The sequence below is a fragment of the Vespula vulgaris genome, chromosome 12 (assembly GCF_905475345.1).
Source record: "Vespula vulgaris chromosome 12, iyVesVulg1.1, whole genome shotgun sequence".
NCBI classification, from domain to species: domain Eukaryota; kingdom Metazoa; phylum Arthropoda; class Insecta; order Hymenoptera; family Vespidae; genus Vespula; species Vespula vulgaris.
In genome coordinates this window covers 5,448,204-5,471,419 of record NC_066597.1, presented here as the reverse complement: position 1 = coordinate 5,471,419, position 23,216 = coordinate 5,448,204, and the positions used below count along the sequence as shown (strand labels likewise).

The 23,216-nt window shown below is 30.8% G+C and overlaps 2 protein-coding genes across 8 annotated transcripts in view; both read right to left on the bottom strand.

Annotated features, from left to right (window-relative positions):
• Positions 1-14,928, bottom strand: part of LOC127067962 (uncharacterized) — a 61,048-nt gene extending 46,120 nt beyond the window's left edge. The window contains exons 1-3 of one of the 2 annotated variants that reach the window (XM_051003451.1): positions 14,599-14,928; positions 12,838-13,669; positions 12,677-12,739 (exon numbers count right to left, since the gene is read on the bottom strand). In XM_051003451.1, the coding sequence (XP_050859408.1) occupies positions 12,677-12,739; positions 12,838-12,910 (136 nt within the window). In that variant the 5' untranslated portion in view covers positions 12,911-13,669; positions 14,599-14,928. The remainder of the gene's footprint in view (positions 1-12,676; positions 12,740-12,837; positions 13,670-14,598) is intronic. The other variant, XR_007782797.1, reaches the window with a different exon arrangement.
• A 1,420-nt stretch (positions 14,929-16,348) lies between these two features.
• LOC127067950 (protein sprint-like) overlaps positions 16,349-23,216 on the bottom strand; it is a 138,566-nt gene continuing 131,698 nt past the window's right edge. For all 6 annotated transcript variants that reach the window (XM_051003430.1, XM_051003433.1, XM_051003429.1 and 3 more), the window contains 5 exons: positions 19,521-19,981; positions 19,285-19,416; positions 18,967-19,209; positions 18,671-18,863; positions 16,349-18,549 (listed from right to left, as the gene is read on the bottom strand). In XM_051003430.1, coding sequence (XP_050859387.1) covers positions 18,446-18,549; positions 18,671-18,863; positions 18,967-19,209; positions 19,285-19,416; positions 19,521-19,981 — 1,133 coding nt within the window. In that variant the 3' untranslated portion in view covers positions 16,349-18,445. The remainder of the gene's footprint in view (positions 18,550-18,670; positions 18,864-18,966; positions 19,210-19,284; positions 19,417-19,520; positions 19,982-23,216) is intronic.

The window sequence follows — 23,216 nt, the reverse complement described above, 5'->3', positions numbered from 1 at the left end:
AATAATACAAATTTCCAGATTTCGATGAGAATTATAAAGGATATCATCTTTTAAATATCAGTATGAATAAAATTATCAATCGTGATATTTACGGGTTGAACGGATATATTACCAAACAAACAAACAAAATTTTTACAAATAAGGATAATTCTCTGAAGATAGGGTTCATAAATAAAGCTCTGGTTAATACAGATTAATGGAGACAATATTGAAGAAAAGTAGATAAAATTTTAAAAAGTGAAGATAAAAATCATTGTAGAAGACAAAAAAAGAGGTCGAAGACGACGTAGCGCATCTAAGTTCAATTCATTTGACCTTAAACTCGATTGTTCGTTACGAGATGAACATTAATCAAATGGATATAACCACCGCCTATTTAAACAGACCACTTGACGAAGAAATCTATGTGGAGCTATCAGAAAACATGGAACGTACTAAAAGGAAATTATCAAATTAGAAAAAGATAACAGTTCTATTAAAAATACGACTATGAAAATACTAAAACAAGTTCAGTCCGAAAATAAAATGTGTAAATTAAAGAAGGCAATATACGCATTAAAACAGATTGGCAGTGCATGCGAGATTAAATAAAGAATTAAAATCTATGGGTTTGAATTCATCAGGCTTCGATCCTTGCGTTTATTATCGTGACACGGGGAAGGATTTATTATTAATTATATATCAGATATTTTAATATTATCTAAAAATCTAAAGAAAATTCAATTAATATTTTTTAAATTTAAGGGAAGTGTTAAATCTAGTAAATTAAAAAAAAGAAAAGATAAAAGAAAGGTCAGCCAGGTCGTAAAACTAGAATATAGATTTGTCAATATAATATATGATTTCAGATTCTGGGGTGTGATACATATTCTTTATCTAGCTTTGTTCGTTATCTGTTTCTTTCTTCTTCATTAACACTCTCGACGCTTTCCTCATGCGGTTAAGACGTTCAAGTTTTCTTTCTATAGTTATACAGTATATTATATCAAATTTTTGTATTTTATTCTTATTTATTATTAAATTAAGTGTTGCTATATAAAGTTATTTGTCATTATTTCTCTGTATGGTCACGCTTGTGAAACTGCAATAAAACTGAAGTGTTTCCAAGAAGTACTGTATTTTTGCTTTCACTATAAATAAAATATTTAATGGTTTTTTAAAAAACATTAAATAAAAAATATATTAAATATTCAATATTCAAATTCAAACATTCAAATATTCAATATTGTGTATATGTTGACGCACACTTTCAACAGTTCACAATAATTTCTCCTAAAGGCCATATATCATTATTGATAATATTTCTACTCTTGAGATACTCGCTAATAAAAAACACATCGCCAGCTTTGATCGAGCTTATCCACTTTTAGTCAAATATATAATCTTCAATAATGTGTCGAGCTGAACAATAAACAATAAAAGTAGCCATGAGTTTGTCTGCCGCCTACTCTTCAAATATCAATGCAACACTGATGAGTCCATAGGATCAACAGGACAAAGCATTATACATGAAATTATTTAAACATTTCGAACGAAATATCTCAACATGTCCACAACCAATAAGCATCTTACTTTCCCTTTCCATGCACTTTTTTCTTAAATTTCTTTCTTTTCTTTTTTCTTTAAATTCCTCTCTTTCCCATTCTCTTTTTTAATTCAATATTGCTTTCGCGGAGAGTTCGAGAGAAATCATCAAGCAATCGATTTAAATAGATCGTACTCAACAATAAGATAACCGAATCTTACTAATATCATCGGCCAAACTTTACTCGCAGACATTTAAAATAATCTAAGTCGATTCATATCCATTAGCAACAAGACAACCGAGTCTTAATAATATCACTAACCATGTCTCAATCGGAGGTATCCGGCATAAACTAAGTCGGTATACATATATATTTCATATTAAAATCATCAAGACGTTCAAGATTTATCAACATCAATGACCATCCCTCATTCGGAAATAGTCAGCACAACCACACGCAACTAACGAAACATTATATATAGTTCATTACTTTATCACATATCACATTATATTAAATTACTTAAAAATACATCATTACTTAAAAAATACATTTTAAGAGAAATACACCTCAAATCGAAGGTTGAAAGAATCATTGACGAATTAACAACATGGTCAAGTACGATACTAAACAGTAGCTACCATTGTTCTTTGTCGAGTTAGAACCTAATAGTAATAATAAGGAAATATATAAAACGAGACTTCTAAATACAGATATCTCTTTTGAACCGCCTAGAAAGAAACGAGACATTCCCCAGAGTATGCGATGTCAAGCCTACGGTCACACGAGAAATTATTGTAATAGGAATCCAGCATGTGTTAAATGTGCTGATAAACATTTAATGTACAATTGCCCGCTGGAGGGAAAGTTAGGAAATGCGAAGTGTTTCAACTGTCAGGGTAATCATCCTGCTAGTTATAAAGGATGCATTGTAAGAAAACAACTTCAACAGAAATTATATCCTCCCCTTAGACAAAGAAATGTAAACAACTATCCGATAAACACCACGCAAAACCTCAATTCTGATCTTAACAATAACAACTATCTGATAAACCCCCCGCAAAATCTCAATTCTGACCTTAACAATAATAACTCGAATAAACAATGCAATACATCTAATTAGAGTTACGCCGATGCATTATCATCGGAAACTAAATCTCTCTTCCCAAACCAAAATAACGATACTTACAACGAAATCTCAGAAATTAAACAATTACTTATACAATCAGCTAAAAGTTTGGAACTCATAAGAAACATGCTCATTGAGCAAAATAAATTATTTCAACAACAAATACAACAAATTAACGCTATGATACAACTATTAACAAAAGTGATAGCTAACAACAATAATAAAAATGGCTAAAGAATTAAAAATAGCAATCTGGAATGCCAATGGATTCCACCGTAGAACTCAGGAACTAAAAATATTCTTACAAACCAATGAAATAGATGTAACTCTCATCTCAGAAACTCACTTTATAAAAATTTCTCATTATACAATTTATGATACCAAACACCAGTCTCGCAAATATCATGGTGGTTCTGCAGTAATTATTAAAGATAATATCAAGCATCATTTTCATAACAATTGTAACCAAGTAAATTTGCAAGCACCAATTGTAAACATTTAAACTACCAATGGTCCTTTCAAACTCTCTACTGTTTATTTCCCTCTTAAACATAAATTAACTATGGAATACTATATTGAGTTTTTTAAGTCTCTAGGAAATAAATTTCTCGATGGCGATGATTACAATGCTAAACATGGTTTATAAGGCTCTAGAACAATCTCGCCAAGAGGAAAAATTCTTGAACCAGTTAGCCAAAAATTACATCTCAATGTCCTTACAACAGGTGAGCCAACGTATTGGCCAACTGCACTTGACAAAATATCTGATTTAATAGATTTTCCTATAATTAAAGGCTTAAACCAATCATTTTATAAAATAAAATCAAGCTTATAGTTCTGATCATATTCCGATCATTATAAATCATTATAGGCAAGCCTATAAACTTAACAAATACGCTTACATTTTGCAACAATATTACAGACTGAAACCTTTTCAAACAGTATATCAATGAAAACCTATCTTGCGATGTAAGGCTTAATAATCCCCTTGAAATGGAAACTGCCGTTGACAATCTCATTACTTCGATTCAAGAAACAGGTTGGCATGCTACCAAACAAATGGAGAATAATAATTATAAAAATTCCTACCAGAAATGTATATCACAGAAAAAAATTGTGTATCACCACACCAATTTGGTTTTCAAAAAAAAAACATGCCACAACTGAACAAGTTCACAGACTTACAAATAAAATCGCTGAAGCTCTTCAACTTAAACAGTACCGTGCGGCTATATTTCTAGATGTAGAAAAAGCTTCTGATAAGGCATAAAGATTTGCTATATAAGATTAAACTCAATTTTCTCATCATTTACCACCATTTAATTAAATCATATTTAGAAAACAGAACATTTATAGTAAAAATTCAAGATAACATTTCTAACATTTACGCGATAAAGGCTGGCGTTCCACAGAGCAGTGTTCTAGGGCCTACTCTATACACACTCTACATGGCCGATATCCCTACTACACCAAATACAACATTATTCATATTTGCCAACGATGCAGCTATATTAGCTATACATGAAGATTCTGTGAAAGCATCTCAGATAAAACAAACCCATATTCAAGAGCTTGAACAGTGGCCAAAAAAAATGGAAGATAACCATAAATACAATCATATCACCTTCACATTACGAAAAGGATCTTCATGACACATCGCACTGAACCACCTTGTAATACCGGAAACGAAATCCGTCAAATATCTAGGGCTGCACATGGACTTCAAACTTACTTGGAAACAATATATATATAAAAAAATTGAACATATTAGACTGAAAAAAAGAAACATTTATTGCCTTACCAGCAAATATTCTAAATTATCATATGAAAATAAATTATTGCTATATAAAACAATAAGTAAACCTATCTGGACTTATGGTATACAACTTTGGGGTATGGCAGCCAAGAGTCATATTCGAAAGTTAGAATCACTACAAGCTATAATCCTTAGAACAGTTGTTACTGCTCCGTGGTACATACGCAATGACGAGATCCGTAAAGATCTAAACATTGTGTTATGGGTTTCTGATGAAATTGGGCGACTATGTCCAATAATTATAAAAATCGACTCGATCAACATCCCAGCGCTACTGCAAAAGAACTATACTCATTCGACCAACCTAGAAGACTATGTAGGAAATATTCTATTGATCTACTATGTAGTATATGAGCATCATTAAACCTTACTATTACACGTACTGTACTTAGACCGATAATTTCGATGCTTCTCCATGGGTTAAGTATCGTCGTGTTATAATGAACTGTTAAATGAATTCATCGAATATCCTAGCTGGACAAATCGTAAAGAATAGTGCTAGAAATAAAAAAAAAAAATACGTATTTACAATTTAGATTCATTAAATATTCTTTATCGGGCATCTTTCTCACGAGTTCCACGGGACATATAAAAATTATTATATTATTCTCCTATTAATTTCATTTTAGGGAACATGGCGATTTTGCTGAAAATATTCAATTGTTCTCAATTTTTATGCCACCGCGACTTTCCATCGCGATCCCAGTGGGTCTATAATTCCGTGAAAATTTAGCAACGAATCAATTCAATACACCTATACTCATTGAATCTGAGTCAATTTCAATAATCAAGATTCAATATAATTAATCAAGATTCAAATATATTTACAATATAATCATTTTATATATAACGAGTAGCAATAGATTCAAAAACGTATTTGTAAGTTATTCGATGTTAGAAAGCTTTATAATATCAACTCCCAAATCGGAAATTATTTAAAAAATGGTTAGTAACAAAATATGGAAAAACAAAATCTAATGTTCAAAGTAAATTAGTTAATGTGCAAAAAATGTATATTATAACAAACAGAACTAGTTTGAACACAGAGTTCCTTGACTGTTATGTGTCATTTCATTAGTGATAATTTCTAACGGAAGACTTATGCATTACGAACTGTTAAAATTGATGGAAGTCACTCTAATAATTACAAACAAACGGTGACATATATTTAATAATTGGAAAAAAAGAAATAAAGTTATAAGCGTAGTTACAGACAACGTAGCAAATATGAAATTAGCAATTAAGCAGCTAAAATCTAACGTGGCAAGCGTACCACGTTTTGTATGTGTGTACACTATATTTAAGAGTCAAGGGAAATATGAATATTCCTGATATAGTTCGCATTCGTGAAAAATGTTGACATTTAAGGCTATCCATCACTCTTGGTTTTATAATGATTTACGCTAACAATGAGAAAAGGTGTTTGAAAAAAATCGTGTTAAAAATGATATTTTTTCTAAAATAGTTCATTCACAAATATAAAGATTTTTCAAAAATTCAAAAAAGCAGAGTACTAGATTACATCATCTTTAAAACGAGACGCTTTTTATCAAAATCTGTGAAAAATTATGCCTGTTCGCTATTATAAAATCTTAATTGAGCAGCTTTAATTACATATTTTTAACGGAGTAGCGTAGCTTATTATGATACTAAATCATAAATTAATTTAATGAAGTAGAAACATGTTAGAATGCTACTTGCAATAGATTTAATAGATTTATTGGAACAAAACCAAGCTGTCGTTTTAGCATTAGTTTCATTAAAATATAATTTTAAATCATTAACTGATTTAGCATAGAAGGCTTTAGTTATAGTTATGCCCAACGGGGACACCTTGTAACAAAATGTTCGAAACTACGAGAAATACGAAACATCGATATTGTAACGCAAGTAACGAAAAATGTAACTGTAAAATCATCCCATTAATACATATAGATAGTGACATGTTTGATATGCGTAGATCAATATATTAAATCAGATTCTCCGACTTTAGTCCGCGAAGAAACACGATTTCGTGGCGTTAGTCCACGTAATGAAAACATGATACTTGGCGAATTTCGCGCAGAGTTAATATTTGATAGTTACATCGCACTTACTCGTCTATGAACTGTGATGAATCGTGATGAATTGACAAAACATAAGTTTATCATACATAACGATTTTCTAAACACAATTGACTTACGTGTAAGGCATCTCAATTAATCTTATAAAAATAGAAAATAATCGGAAATGAAATATCGGAAATTTTACAAACAGATATAAAAAAAAAAGCAATAACATAGATATATCACATATTCCAAATGAGAAATACATATGTTAATAGAAAACGCAATCAATGATTATCAACTTCATAAGATTAGAAAGACGAAAGTTGAAGTGACGATAATTTTAAAAGACAAAGAATCGGTGTATCAGAGGGCTAGATGGAAAAGGAACAGGTCAATAGGTACGTTAGCGAGTTGCTTCGAGATAGTATTACGCAGCCTTTCCTTTTGAGATTACGCGAATAGCGTGTTGGTGGAGAGGAAAAGAAAAGAAAGACGGTGGCACGAGATTATGTATAGACTATCGACAAGTAAACAAAATTGTACGAGATATATACTCACCTCCATTCATTGAAGATTAGTTAAATCTTAAAAAAAAAAAAAAAAAAACTAAATTTTTCAGTACGTTAGATAAAAAAAATTGGTTTTTCCATATTCCAGTAAATAAAAATAGCAGAAAATACACAGCTTTTATAGTATCTAACGGTCATTATGAATTTTGCAAAGTACCATTTGGCTTGTATAATTTGTCTTCGATTTTTCAACGATTTATAAACGAAATTTTAAAAGAAAAAATACGCAAGAAAATAGTTTTAACTTATTTAGATGATTTAATAAACCATTCCGCTGATGAAGCCATGGGAATATAACACCTTGATAAAATGTTTAGAGGCGCAAGTGAAGCAGGACAAATAGTAAATTGGGGAAAATGTTTTTTACAAAATCGAATTCTTAGGCCGTACTATCGATAATAATCGATCTACGTCCTAAAATCGAAACAGTGTGTAAATTTCCGGTATCCATTAATGTGAAACAGGTTCAATATTTTCTCAACTTGAGCAATTATCCTAAAAAATTTGTACCGCAGTACTCTTATAATGCGTCCATTGATAAATTTATCGAGAGCTATTAAATTTCCATGTGAAGATAAAGAGAAGAAAGCATTTATCAGATTGAAAAAGATATGTATTAATGCGACAAGCCCGTGTTAATGTTATATAGAATAATTGCGGAAACAGAATTACATACTGATGTGTCGGCAGACGGATGCGATGCTATTCTATTACAGAAATGTGAATCAGATTGAGCCTTCACCCTACATATAATATTCGAGTAGTAAAATTACTCTTACCGAACGACGATACATCAGTTTCGAATTAGAAACAGTTCACGAATTAGAAGTTTTGTCTGTTATAAAAGTACTAATAAGATTTAGTGTTTATTTATTAGGAACACTGTCCAAAATAATCACAGATTGTCGTAAGTTCACGTTAATTATGCATTTGTTTATACGTGTAGTCCGATAGGCACTTCTAGAAGAGTTTATAACTATACTATCAAACATCTTTAAGGTAAAAGCATTATACATATAGATGCGTTAAGTCGTAATTCTCTTCCATGTATCCTTGTCTGACCGCCAAGATTAAGGAAACGCAACAGAAAAATAATAATGTGAGAAAAAAAGGACGTCTTGATGGTTACGTCATTAGAAATGATGTATTATTTAAAAATCATAATGGAGACACTTTGTTGTTCCTAAAACAATGTTAAACACAGATTATTAAAGCGACATGATAAAAGTAATGTTCTGTAATTTTATTGTCTAAAGATTATTGGGATACTGAATGCGAGATCGAAAATCGAAAAAACATTAAAAAGTTGAGTATCTTGTATATTATCCGAAAGAAAACAGTATAAACAGGAGGGTTATTTACACATCGTAAAGAAAGAAAGATTACCTTTAGAATCATATCATACAGATCATTTAAGTCTTCTACCTTCTACAAAGAAGAACTATAAATACATTTTTGCGGTAATAAATGCATCAAAGTGTGATTGTATGATACAAAAAGTATAAATACAGCTGAAGTCACTAACGAACTAAAAAATCAATTATGTTTTTGAAAATCCGAGAATAATATCGGATCGCAACGCGGCTTTTCATCATAGTTAACCATTTATTGCATGCGAGAAAACAAAATATTTACTAATCATTATAAGAATTCCTAGAACAAACGGGCAAATTGAGTGATTAAACCAAGTATTTGTTATTTGGAATACATTGATAAATGAGGGATGACGTACAATTACGAGAATTGTTGGAGAACAAGTGGGTTACAAACTTTCAGGAGTGGCGAAACCAAGTTAGAAGAACAAGTAAAGGATTGTATACCGAGAATGATATTGTGGCAATAAAATATATACAATTAGGCCTAAGTTTGGTGAATAAATATTTATGTCCGTATTCTATAAGAAAAGCCTGGTCAAATGAACGACCTAGATACATATATGTAAGATGTAAATTTATGTAAAAGAGAAGAAATACGAGAAAGACAAACCTTCAACTCCTCCATATCACGGATCTGGCCCGTACTGTAGAAGCTTTTCAGTATTTTCCAAGAATAACATATTTTGGAATAACAATAAAAATACGTATAAACATCAAATAAAAAATAACAGATAATATAAAAAAACAATTGTCTAAAATGGCTTAAAATTAACACACAAGAGAATTGGAGAAACGTATCCGCTGACTATGAAGGAAAAAATAAATCATTCACAGATGGACACGATACAAACATTATGTTATTTTAATTGATAATTATCCCTAATGGATTATAATCAGTAATATATGTGGAAATTCAGTATATATGAGTGTACCGTTCCTCGTACCGTTTCACTTAAAAATTCTTCGAAGTTTTATTTCATTTTGCGTCTGTGTATGTGTGTGTGCGTGCGTGCGCGCGCAAGCGGTGCAGAAGACAAAGACTTTTTTGTTTTGTTATCGGAAGAATAGGAAAGACGCGTAATAATTAGGCGCGATTCAAAGATTTCATTTTTTTTCTGTATTGTTTTTGCTAATTCTATTTCCTTCAATAAATCTTTTCTTTTATTAACATTTTCACGTCGACGCGTACCATCTGTGGCTCGCGCTCGAATCTTATGTAAGCTTGAGATTTCCGTCAGAGTGAGCGTATCACCAAAAATTTAGGTCGTTTAGTAATTAAAAAAAAATTGCCATATAGTTAAAATTTCAATAATGGAAATTTAACATATATTAATCGAAAAAGATTAGGAAGAAGAAAAGCATTAACATGAGCACCGCCCCACAAAGAGAAACGTAGAAACAAGCGCCAGCGTGAACGTATTAAAATCACCAATTCCACATATATGTCTACCTAATTTATTTCTTATAGAAAAAGTTGTTTAAGAATCTATAGCTTATTTGTTTTTTTTTTAAGTAAAATGATACATAAATTAAAATTAGATGTAATTGATATGCGTCATACAAACATACTTATATTAAATCCTTGCAAAAACCTTTCTTGGAAATTGTCCTAAAAGTCCTTATATATTAATTCGATATCACTTGAATAAAAAAACTAATAATTTGCATTACACGAGAAAATATCGAATGTTACGTTCTCTTTGTGATGGTTAGTTAGCGTCATGACTGCATAGTACAGTAGTAATATATGCAGAGGCAGAGATATACATTTCGACTTCTGACCTTTTTATTATAGATCCTGGAGAGTTTGTGAGGGAAATAACAATATATTATGTTTAACTAATTGTGCTACAATTGTTTCGAAAAATACCTGTACCGCTATTTATGTTGCCTAACATTAAATTAGAGGGATAAAAAGTGTTACGAATAAAACTATTCGACAGTTCAGATAAAATGTAAACGAAAACAAAAGCGAAGCAATAATGGTGCTTATTGCTCGTGGGCGTGACAAGATACTTCGTTTGAAATATTTGAATAATTTTATTTGCGATCCCTTCTTCCAAAGTGACAATATTACTTAATGGGTGACACATTACTCCACATAAACCCATGACTCGTTTCGTCTCAAAGTCTAACTCTTATTTTTGTTTTATTACAATGACAGCCACCATAAAAGAAAATTAACCATTTTAACTATCTCTCATACATGAGAAATTATAAACACGTGCATAAATGCAGAACGTAGAAGGAATGAAGGTAAGGGAAACACGGAAATTAGTTTATTAGAAGCTAGAAATCCTGATCTAAATAAATTGATTGACTTATTCTAGAACCTAAAATCTATGACTATACGTTTGTTGACGCATGTGTGCGCACTCTCAACGATTCATAGTGCTTTCTCTTAAAGGCCACATGTTACTATAATAAATACATACGTATATTTGGTCTTGAGAATTTGTTGTGCACTCATTAAGAAAATGTATAGATAAAAAACACATGATCATCATCGTTCGAGCTTAGGCATTTTTAGTCTAGCACGTAGATTTCGAGAATATACTGAACCGGGCAATAAATAAATAGAGAAAGTAGACTTCTAAATAAAAAGAGTCATCAAAATATATGTGACGCTTATCTTTAAAATATATAATAAATTCGACAATCATGAGTCAATACGATCATCAAGATAAAGAAGCCCACATAAGACTAGTTAAACGTTTCGAACGAATTATCTTGACATGCTTATGACAAATAAGCATCTTTCCTTCCCTGTCCATGCAAGTTTTATTTGACTTCCTCCCTTTCTTTCTCTTCCCTAATTGCATTATCGCTTCAAGAAATTTAATTATAATTTTAAATAGAAATTTCATTATAGATAATTTATACATTTCGAGCTCAAAACAGTAAAATAATCGAATCTTACTAATATCGCTGCTATGTGTCACTCGAAAACATCCAGAGCACAGTTTAATTCTATTTACGTACGTCAGACAGAAAATATTAAGAAAGCCGAATCTTAATAACATTACTGGTTATCCCTCAATCAGAAGTAGCCAGCACAATTAATAACACATAATAACGAAACACGAATATTTACACAATTGTATATTCCAAATATATCGTTACAAGTTAAATTTACGAAGTGTCTTTATCACGCATCCCTTCAAGTGCTCCACGAGATCCCTTCAAAGAAATTGCATTCTCCCATTAATTTGCGGAAACTTGGCAAAAGTTATTTTGCGGAGAACAATCGGCAGATTCCGAGTCTTGCACCGGCCTTTTTCATCACGACCAGTAAATTTATGTCTTTGACAACTGAGAGACGGGGATTATCTTCCGTCCAAACTAAAATTGCTGGTCGAACGCAAATTGCGCAATGTAATGCGCTCTTGTAATTTCACACATACAACGCAATAAAGTCTTTTTGATATTTTAGCAATGATTCTACTCAAATTTTCCCTTTAGAGATGACTCTATGAAGATTTTTATCAACAAAATTTATGGAATACTTAATTACTTTTTCATGCAATAATAATTAAACTACAAACGAATCTTTTCAACAAATGGTTTTCTAATTAAAAAACAAGGCCATAATCCACTACTTGTTTTCCAAAATCTATCCTTCATTTTTTGATAAATTCGTATTCTTCATTTTTGGATAAATCGATATCAATGTATCTAAGTAAATCACAATTAAATCACATCACATATTTTTTTGATGAAGTAGAGGAATATCCAATTTTATAAATAATATTTCGAAAAAGGTGCAGAAAATGCAGAAAATAACAGAAAAGTGCTTATTAATCGTACTGTTAATTAAACGACTCGAATAAATAAAAGAAGATCTATCCTAGACTAGTAAAAATAAGCATGTACTCACACAATTAAGAGTGGCATACTTGCAAGTAAATTCAAAAAAGCAATTACTCACTGTCATGCTCGTCAATAATTTATCTAAAAAATCAATAACTCATACCGATTCAAATCTTTCGTCCCCGATTAAACATGTCGTCCGTGATTGAGCATTAAAAGAACTTCACATCGAAAAGCGTGAACAAATTAAATTAACGAACAATATTGTTTCTATTTTGCAATGTTTTTGTTTTTATGTTAGTGAAACAATTTATTCATTGCTCGATCAGTTCATTCATTGCTTAGCTTTATAATAAAAAATCAATCAATTATTGAGAAAATGTTTAATAGAAAAACTTTACTTACTTAAATTCTTGTACCATGAATATCTTGCCTGAGAATAATATAGGATGTTTTCTTTTATTTCAGCTGGGAAAAAAAACAAAAAAGAAATTATTGATACTATTGTTACAATACGAAAACCGCTGTAATTATTGAGGAAGCATTTAAAAAATAAGTTTACTAACTGAAACCATTATTGATTCTTCGCATGATAAACATCATCCTGCACCAGGAATGTTGAAGAATAAGCATTAACATTGACTACTTTGCGAATTTATATATTGATTTCAATTTTATTTAAAGTTATGATAATTAATATCTGAAGTTTAATGTAGTAAAATTATTTAAAGCTAAATGAAAAACATTTTTCGATATGTATCCAAGTATGTAATCATTGACTTGGTAGTGGTTGCTTATACTCTAAGATACATCTCATCCAATATCAATTGCCCGGGTCTTATTATTTGGAAGTTGCTGCATACAAAAACCCAATAGCTAATAAAAATGTTATAAATTATCAAAATAAAATAATAATTGCCGAAGTTATATAACCGAATTACAGTATAAACCGAATTACAAAGTATATATAAATTTCTATACTTTCTCGTGTAATGATAAACTTTCTATAATATTAAAAAAATAAAGATCAAATTAGAATTAAAATATTCCATCATAATATACTTTTCAGAGAAACAAAGTTAATTAATGTTTCTTCTTAGTTGCGTAGAGATACTTATATTATCGTTGAACAAGCCTATTATATTATGCTTGAATGAGCTCGAACATTCAACAATCTTTATCGGACGAGGAATTTCTTAGAAATTTGCAGTCCTGCGATTATTTACACACCGAATGCTATCTTTCTCTCTCTCCTTTTCTTTCTAAATCTCATTTTGTCTTTAAAAACAATAATAAATATAACTATACGTGGCGAAGAAAAAGAACGTATAAGAAAAAAGGCCGGCATATTCTGTGTTGGTTTTTCAGAATGCTTTTTCATTCTGTATTCTTGGAAATCTAAAAAATGAAAATCCATTAGTAGAGGACAAATTCTTCATAAACGAATATGTGCGTGTAAACGTGCACGTGTATATAAACAAACGTGTGTAAATGAGCATGTGTGTAACGACTATGTGTGTAAGAGCATGTGTGTACGAACATGTGGTAACGAGCATGTGCACATGAATATGTATAGAGAATATCTCAACAAACATATATACATATGGTATAAAAACCGAATATGATACGAAATACAATAAATGACGATTAATTAATAATGAATTATTAATAAAAATATCATTCGAAAGAAATGCCGATGTCATGTAAATAAGATTAAAAAATTCAAAAAAGAGGAATGAGGCAATAATCAATTTTATTTTTGCGAATATATTTTAAATACGATAATTCGTCGACTCGCTGAATATTTACATGTGAAAATGTTCGACAATCAATTGATACATTGAAAGAGAAAACATTAGAAAAATATACTAGTTATCTGAATTTAACGGCATCCGTGCTTAACTGATAGACAAAATGATGTTGTGTTTCACCAGCAAAGTCAAATAATAATGCCGTCCATGTTCACTGGACTATCTTAAATACGCTACTGATTAATACGTAAATTCTCAACCTAATATTCAAAAACATAAAACGAAACGATTGTTATATGATATATTGTTGTGATATATGATTATTTGAAAAACGCTAATATAAACCGAAAGCTGATGCACGAAAGAAAACAATGAATCATGTACGAAAAGAATTTACTTTAGGAATATAATGAAAACTACATAATTTAAGCATTATTATATCTCTTCTTATTAGATCTTATAAACTTAAATAGTCAAAAGAAAGAAAACTAGGAAAGAATTAAAGGTAGAGTTAATAGTTATGATACTACATAAAAGTTTATAATAATAGATAGTACGCACTAAATTATATCTTACCTTGAACTTAGCCTTTAGGTGCTATAAAAAGAATATGTATTTGAGGAACTAATGTACGTGCTTACAGTATTGAAGAACGTGATCGAAAGAAGATAAGAAAGAAAGCGGAAACAGGAGGAACATCACAAGAGATGGGGATGGTGAGGATGCAGATAATTGGATGATGAGTGGATCACGTGAATAATGCGATCAACTGGGATTGGAGAAAGGACAAAGAGATTTCGACAATCAACGAGTTACAGAGAAATTAAGAAGGAATAGAGAAAAAAGGTGAAAAGATAAGTGTGAGAGAGAGAGAGAGAGAGAGAGAGAGAGAGAGAGAGAGAGACAGAGGGACAGAGAGAGGGGGAGAGAGGGGGGGAGGGAGAGAGAGAGGGAGAGAAAGATGATTTTTAGAAAGGTATTTATGCAACAATGAATATACAAACCATCAGAATTGCCATAAATATTTTATAATCATGCAAAAAAAAGGAAAATATAATATATATAAATAAAGTCGAAAAATATGAAGGAAAAAAAATGAAATGTAATCATCAATTTTATTTTTTATCAATGTCCCTTTTATAAGATTGTTGTCACGGTTTAAGTATAATATGCTTTAGAAAACACGGCTTAAGTAATCGATTGATACATTGGAAAAAAGTACATATTAAAAATAAAAAAAGTGTACATATATATTAAAACTAAAAAAATAAAAAAATATGTCAATTACATGAAATTATGAACCGATAAACACAAACGTACGACTCTCCGCGGATAAGGTAGGTGCCTTGTCCTGCACTGGTGGTATTCATTGCTACATTCAAATTAGGTGTATGTTCTTCGTTGCACGCATGTTCAAAAAACTGTAAAATACCTACGTCATTCTCGCGTCTGTCGTATTAATAGCTACTGAACACAAAAAGCATTGTTCTTACTGACAAGACGATCAAACAATTCGCGTCGTGCCATTATTTGTTTCCTTGTACATTATACATTGTTTAAATAAATATAATTAAAATAAAATATAGTTTAAATAAATATAAAAAGAAATAATTGAGAACATGAATTATTTAAGCTTAGCCATATGAAAAACTTCGATGTTTTCTTACTGGAATTAAAAAAAATTTCGACACAATAATAACTTTGAAAGTCAGTCGAGCATTTGTTTTTGTTGACATTACAGATAGGTAAATGTCACGAGTTCGAAATTCATGTATATTGAAATATTAAATTAATATTTTATTTTATGTAGTTACGAGAGAGAAAGAGAGAGAGGGAAAGAGCTATGTAATGTTTAAACAAATATATCATTCTTTAAATATTAGTTAATTATACTCCATATAATTATACTCCATTATACTTCATATTGTACTCCATACATTGTTTAAATGCATTTAAAATAGTTGAAAATATAAATTATTAAAGCGAACGAGTATAAAAGAGAAGCTAAGATCTGTATCGATCGAAATACAAAAGATAACCGATTTCTCACTTACGAATATTGATCTATGTTTTATATAGATATACTATGTTATTGACAGTCGATACAATTATATTATATTATCGATTAGAACTTAATTGTCTTCAATTCTATCTTAATTATTACTCTTTATCTTTCAGGAAGAAACTTAATAAATCTGTATCACATTTTCGCGCATAAGTTTCGTTATGTTTCTCGCAGAATTTATCAAATTCTTTTGCCATTAAGCATTGTACATCTGTGGAAAAATGAATAAAATATTCTTCTCGAAATAATGTCTTTCACGTGTATTTCCCATCAATTGGAATTATAGAAAAATGTTTATTGAGCATAAAGTTACATATTACAGATGTGATGATGATAATAATAATAATAATAATAATAATAATAATAATAATGATGATGATGATGATGACGACGACGATGATGATGATGATGATGATGATGATGATGATATTAATAATATTAATAATATTAATAATCGCAAAGAGAAGGATAGTTTTCAACAGATTAATCTATCTGAAAAATTACATTTAAAGATCCTTTTACAAACTTTAGATTTGTATTGGCTTGACTAGCATAATTAGAAGCATTGACATTATAGTTAATCATATTAAGAAAACGAATAAAAGCACGTCTATGCAACGAATATTTATCATACATGTCTTAAATATACACGAATATACGCGTATAACGTGTATAAACGAATATACATACATATACATGTATTAAAAACGCTTTTAATAAATTAGAGGAGAAGAAATGTACATATAATTACTAATACTACATATATCGAGTACTGTCTCCCACAGGATAATAAGTGCTCCACTGATTCGTACAGGATTTACAAGTAATGCTTTTAGATTTAGGATATCGGTGATTTCGTGATACACATTTTTATCTTATTTTTTATTTAATGGTAATTATATTTGAAATGCACATCGTTGTCTATTATCAATGTTGTTTTCACGTCAAGTCTTAATAACATCGCACAGCCTATAATCGATGCCCAAATCAGTCGAGCAAATTCTAAAAAAATGCATGCTTAAAGAAACATTCGAAAAATGTTGAAAAATATGTATACAACTTCCAATAAATATACGAACATTACCTAAAATACAAATTGCTTATCTAGTAATTCACCATGTGTCATAAAAAGTACTTAAAATAGAGTCTAAACTAGTCTTTTGTGCTCTATTCTATAATTTGTATCAAGAACCTACAATTTAATCAATTATAGAAAATGTATAGTACTCCCTTCGCAAAGTTGGTTTCGACCATAGAGACCATAGATCTATCGTTGTATCTTCTTTTTTTTTTGTTAATTTTATTGCAACCATGCCATGTCCTTAATCAATACACACAATGACGTACTTTCTATAGGGAAAAGGGAATTAAGTATACTTGATTCTAATTCTACTTTTAATTTATATACGTCGAAATAAATATTTATTTTGAAAAACTATTTTTTTGTTCCATACTCTACACAATTTTATTACGAACAACATGGTTCTCTTAATTCGAATCCCACTCTGCTCATCTAAAAGAATATAATCGTATTAGTAATGTCGTTCATGTAGATGTTTACGAAATATTAAATACTGAATAATATGGTTTTCACTAATACATTATATATACGAATGGAAAAGTAGAACATACGCGATATTTAATCTTTATTTTTTGACATCGATTTGTGAATGATGTTATTATCTTACACTTTCCGTATAAGATTTAGTTTTAAATAGCGCAGTACGTTTGATACAGCTAACTTTTTAAAAAGTAGCACCTGCTTGAAATATTTTCAACTACCTGGTTGTGAATTTTACACATGTGTCTTAACAAGGAAAACATCTTTCAGTAAAAATGTTAACAATTGAAAAGAAAAATAAGTCATATTGTCGAATGCTTTATCTCTTTACAAGTTTATGAGATATACCATTATTTTAGAATTTTTATGATCAAAAAGTACTACGAGTACTAAAATGGCAAGTATTTTGAAGATAAGATATAGATCTTTATAAAGCTTTTTATTGTTCGTGGAAGGTTAAATGGGTGCTTTAAAAGGAAACTAAGCGTGTAACAATGCCTTCGTGGAATAAAATTCTTGTATGCATAGATTGTAATTAAAAAGATCTTTAAAAAATTCTGATTGAGAAAAAACGTTGTACAGATCTGATAGAACAATACTATTCGCAATAACACGAAATGTATATAAGATACAATCGGTTACATGGATTGACACACCAGTTTCATAGACGTTTCCTATTAGATAGTTCAGTCAAAGTAGAATAATTATAGAATGACAATGTGTCACAAACTTACGAACAACACGAGAATGATACAAATCTAATTTAGTTTAATAAAAAATACGCTGTTTTGCGACGTTCAAGAACTGGTTTTCGGCCAGGCTATCTTCGCATCGATTCGTTTATAGGCAAAAAGGCAGTGAGAGAGCTCTTGCGGGCATTCATGATCGCCTAACAGCGTTTCTAAAAAGTAAAATACAATACATGTATACAACGAATATTGTTAATTGCAATCACTAATCAGGGTCCTGTTTTAATACGAATAGTATGAATAATAGTACTAATAAATTAAACGGTACAATACCTTCTCCTTGCACCAATTTGAAAAGACCATAATCCTGAGGGTTGGTGCATCTTATTTTGTGTGCAAGAATGCGACAAATATCTCTGGTATTCATATTCGGCCGCACTGGTAACGTTCTAGTATTCAAAGAACCATGCAATTCATCTGGTACAAGAATACGTAGAACGGAAGAACAGTCTGGCGTTCCACAGCCCTAAAAGATAAACATTTTTTAATATAATTTTTAAATCAAACAAATTAATATTCTTAATGACAGTTTTCTTTGAAATTAAAGTCTACGGTTCGTAATTCCTCACGTTTAATGTGGACATTGTTCCGTGACTGGATTTAAAAGTCTTCAACACGTGCACCGCACTAGAGAGCGTCGTCAAGTAATAACCACCTTCTCCAGTAAGAAGAGAAGGATGGAGGAGGCCCCACATATACTCGGCTTCAACTTCGGCATCAACGACCTTACCACGAACCAATACCCAGACGAGAAGAGGTAAAAGATCGTCTGCGCCTAGTGTCACATGCCTTCCGGAATTGGCATGTTTTACCTATGAAAATAATTATAAGATTTAATATTTATGATAATTAAGTCACCTTAACTTAATTATTTTTCTTATATTTACAGAGTTAAATATTGCAGATATTGCAGCTAATAAATTCTCCAACTTATCCAATGGGGAATCTGCTTTCTGTAATCGCTCGAGGTACTTCAATATACGTTCCAGACTTGATTCCGACGGAGGTATAATTTTTGGCTATTGAATATAATAACAAGTCATTTTAACATCCATTCTATAACATAGTAACTATTAAAAACTATGAGATCTATAAATGATCAATAATCGAAAAATATACTAACTCGAACACCGAGATCTTGAACGTGTTTACCCTGGGCATGTTGAATACTTTCAGCGAGTGTTTGAAGAGAGCCGTTGCTAGCATAATGATCAACGAAGAGCCTATAAACATGCTCTCTGAGTGGCCGTACAACGAGACCCATCATCACACCTTCCAGAATAGCATCAAGATTCAAAAATTCGTTCGGTTTTAGCTTTAATCTCTCTTTCTCGACTTCCTTTTCGAACTCTCTTTCCCCATGCTTCACCAAATAATTCTTCATTCCCGACATAAATTGTCGCATGTTCCTCATGACCACATGAGGGCTCGCTTCCTTGCCTTCCTTCGTGCATTGAATGAAATTGTCGATATTTTGGGAGAATGTGGTTGTTTTGTCGGCTGCTAATTGAAGGGCGTACGATCTTATTGTTGAACCAGTACCACTCACATCGCGATTCCTTAGAGCTTGTAATCGCGGTGGTGCTGAAAATTAAAAAAAAAAAAAAAACATGGACTTAATATAACACAAAAAATACAGAGATCTTTTAGTTTAAAAAATATTTCTGTAGTTAATCCTTTGCAAACGAAACGATTCGAGTGCTCTGTGGAGTCGAGTCACTGCAACGATAATCATTTGAAATTACCAACTCACTATTCTTGGGAGTGTATACCGTACCGATTCAATGTATAACTATGTCATTAATGCAATTCATGGTTGTTATATATTGTATATAATATTCTGTTCTTGTCGAGAAAGCGTAAGCTAAAAATTCATCGAATGCATATATGAATATTTCAATCCCATCGATTGATTTTCTCGAACGCATAGATGCATTGATCCTCCGCAAAGAATTGTATATTTTTAAATAATCTGTTAAGATAAATAAAGCTTACGTTTAAAAATATTTACACCTCGTTGAAACTTCCTGTAAAGACAACGAAACCATCTTCCGATCTGGTGAAACATGGTACGCGTATTAACACAGAATTTGGTTCGCTCGTCATTATCCCCGACGGAAAAATTGAGCATTTTCGATCTTTTTTTACTACCAAGTAAATCACAATATTAGTTTCAACCAGAGAGTATAATATCCATACGAATTTTTTATTCGACGTCAAAAGTTCATCGCTACGATTAAATGGGAGCTTAGGAAAATTTCTATTACATTAACGATACCAAACGAAGCGCGTAATCATAAAATCAAAAGTCATTTTACTATTTTGATATCTATCTATATGCAATATAAATGGAATGTACATAAGATAAACTTTAGAAAATTTGTATTTTTTTTTCATACAATGTAATCTTATAAAGCATTCCGGATAAACCAGATAGACTAATCGTATTGACATGACCCGTGGCTCGATTAATGGAACGTGCCTTTGACCGTCGACGAAGGTTTAATGACACTTTATCATTTATAACACTGAAGAATGTTACGGACAGAGATACTGTTTTTCCTAGAGACAAGGATTTTAACGTTTTCGTTTCATCAACGAGAAAGTTCAAACACTTGTATACTTCTACGCTTGTTCACCAACACTGATTTCCATAGAAATGATTACCGATATTTTTTCTTGAAAGAAAATTTCACTTTTTCATGGAAAGTTTTGGAACTGTACCTACACCTTAAGTAAAATACGATAAAACATTAAATTCAACTGATTTCGAAAGCATCAGAATTACGTATCTTCTTTCTCAGAAGATGCTTTTCTTCTCAAAAAGAAAATAGCCAAGCTTCGATCTCAATATCGTTATCACTTCGAACTCGATCGAAGCGATAACAAACTCGAGCAACGTCTACTTTTGAGCGTCGACGATTCTCGTCTGATCAGCTGGCACCGAACAATAATAAGATCTGGTCGAGTAGTCTTCTCGACTACCTGAAGAAACCCCTACCAACTTCTCTGATGACACAACAATAAATTTTCTCGATACCATTGAACTCTGTCTTCGTTCGAGGACGGACGTTTATAGTTAAGTTCATACAGAATTCAGGCTTTCTTCGTTTAGTACTCTATGTACTCTAAACACAACATTTATCTTAGACTTATCGTCATTAATTATATCAATAATTATACCAGTAATCACGCTAATTATTTTTTAAATATTACAATATAGAATTCAAAAAGGCATCGCCGATGATCTACAAAGATGTATAATACCATTTTATAAGGTAATCGTTTGGAGTACCTAGTTGTTTAATTTTGCCGTTAATGTTACAATCCGTTCTCTCCTTTGCACGAAGCAATATATTTTATTGATATATTCTTCGGAAATACATCGTTAAATATTAATAATACAACGAAATCCAAAATTGTTCCTTACGAATAAAAAATTAATCTGAATACTTACAAGGGCTTTGTTTTGGAATGAGATGCAAGTTGTAAGACTATTTGAAAAGATTAGGAACATGACGGCGAGACGGTAAGTTTATCACAATAGTCTAGAAACCTGAATCCGAGTCGCCTGATTTTTATGCGAAAAGAATAATTGTAATTATCGACACGTGCAATTCGTCCTTGAATGCACTCAGACTATTAGCGTTGTCATACTCTATGTTAATCTTTCTAGAGATGAATTTTCTAGCATTGTCCAATCACTATTATTAAAATCTTTTCTTCGTGCTATTCAAAGTCTGAAAACTAAGCACTAAAAATCAAATAGAATATAATTTCCAAACAAATCTGTCAATATAAAATAATAAAGGGCGATGTAATAAACATATTAATGTTAACATAGGCAATATCGCGAAAGCACTTCTTTATTAATTAACGGCCTTATTCTTAATGATTTAAGAACATTTTCTAAAAAATTTTCATGAATCATAGAATAAACAGCATGTTCACATACTTAATATTACACAACATGGACGTTACGTTGATTGTTCCAAAGATGATTATTTAGACAATTTATCAGAAGTAATTTGATTGATTTGAGAATTCATTGATGAAAGTATAACAGATGAGAAACAATTTTATTTTATGATAATAGATGAGCAAATATATCGATCAAAAGTTAACGATCGCTTCGGTATACTTTGTTTTTAAATAAGATTTGCATAAATTTTGAATAAAATTCTTAAATAAATCCTTCTTCAAAAATACATTGCGAAGAAAATCGATCTTCAAAAATAAATCCCTGATACAGAGATGTGTAAACTTTTTGTCGGAAAAATATAATTTTTCCACTATTCGATTATCCCCACTCTTCAATATGTTTACTATTCTTCCAACGCTATCAAATGTCATACTTTAGATAAATAATATACATTCAAAGCCTTCTTCATTTGTAGACGAAACATGCTGATATTATGACGTGACAATGTAACAATAGCAAACAAACATTGGAAAATATCAGTTTGCATATAATGAAATCAAAAATCCGCTAGAGAAAGAAAAAAAAAGGATTAGAATAAGGGACAATTAAATTGACGAGCCAATTTTGCATTGTCTCCGATATAATGCGACATTTTATCGGTTATAAAGAGAACAACAATACAACGAGCTAAAACCTCATTATATAAGATACTTGTTGTGCAACATATTAATTAATATGTACAGAAGGATTCAACCAGCTAAGTCAACGTTTAAGGTCAATGTTTTCATATAAGATTTGTTTCCGGTTAACTCTTTACGGTTGTATTCCTTTTTATCACGATTAATTATATTGATCGAAATTATATTCATTTGTATAACGAATCGCTCAACCAATTAT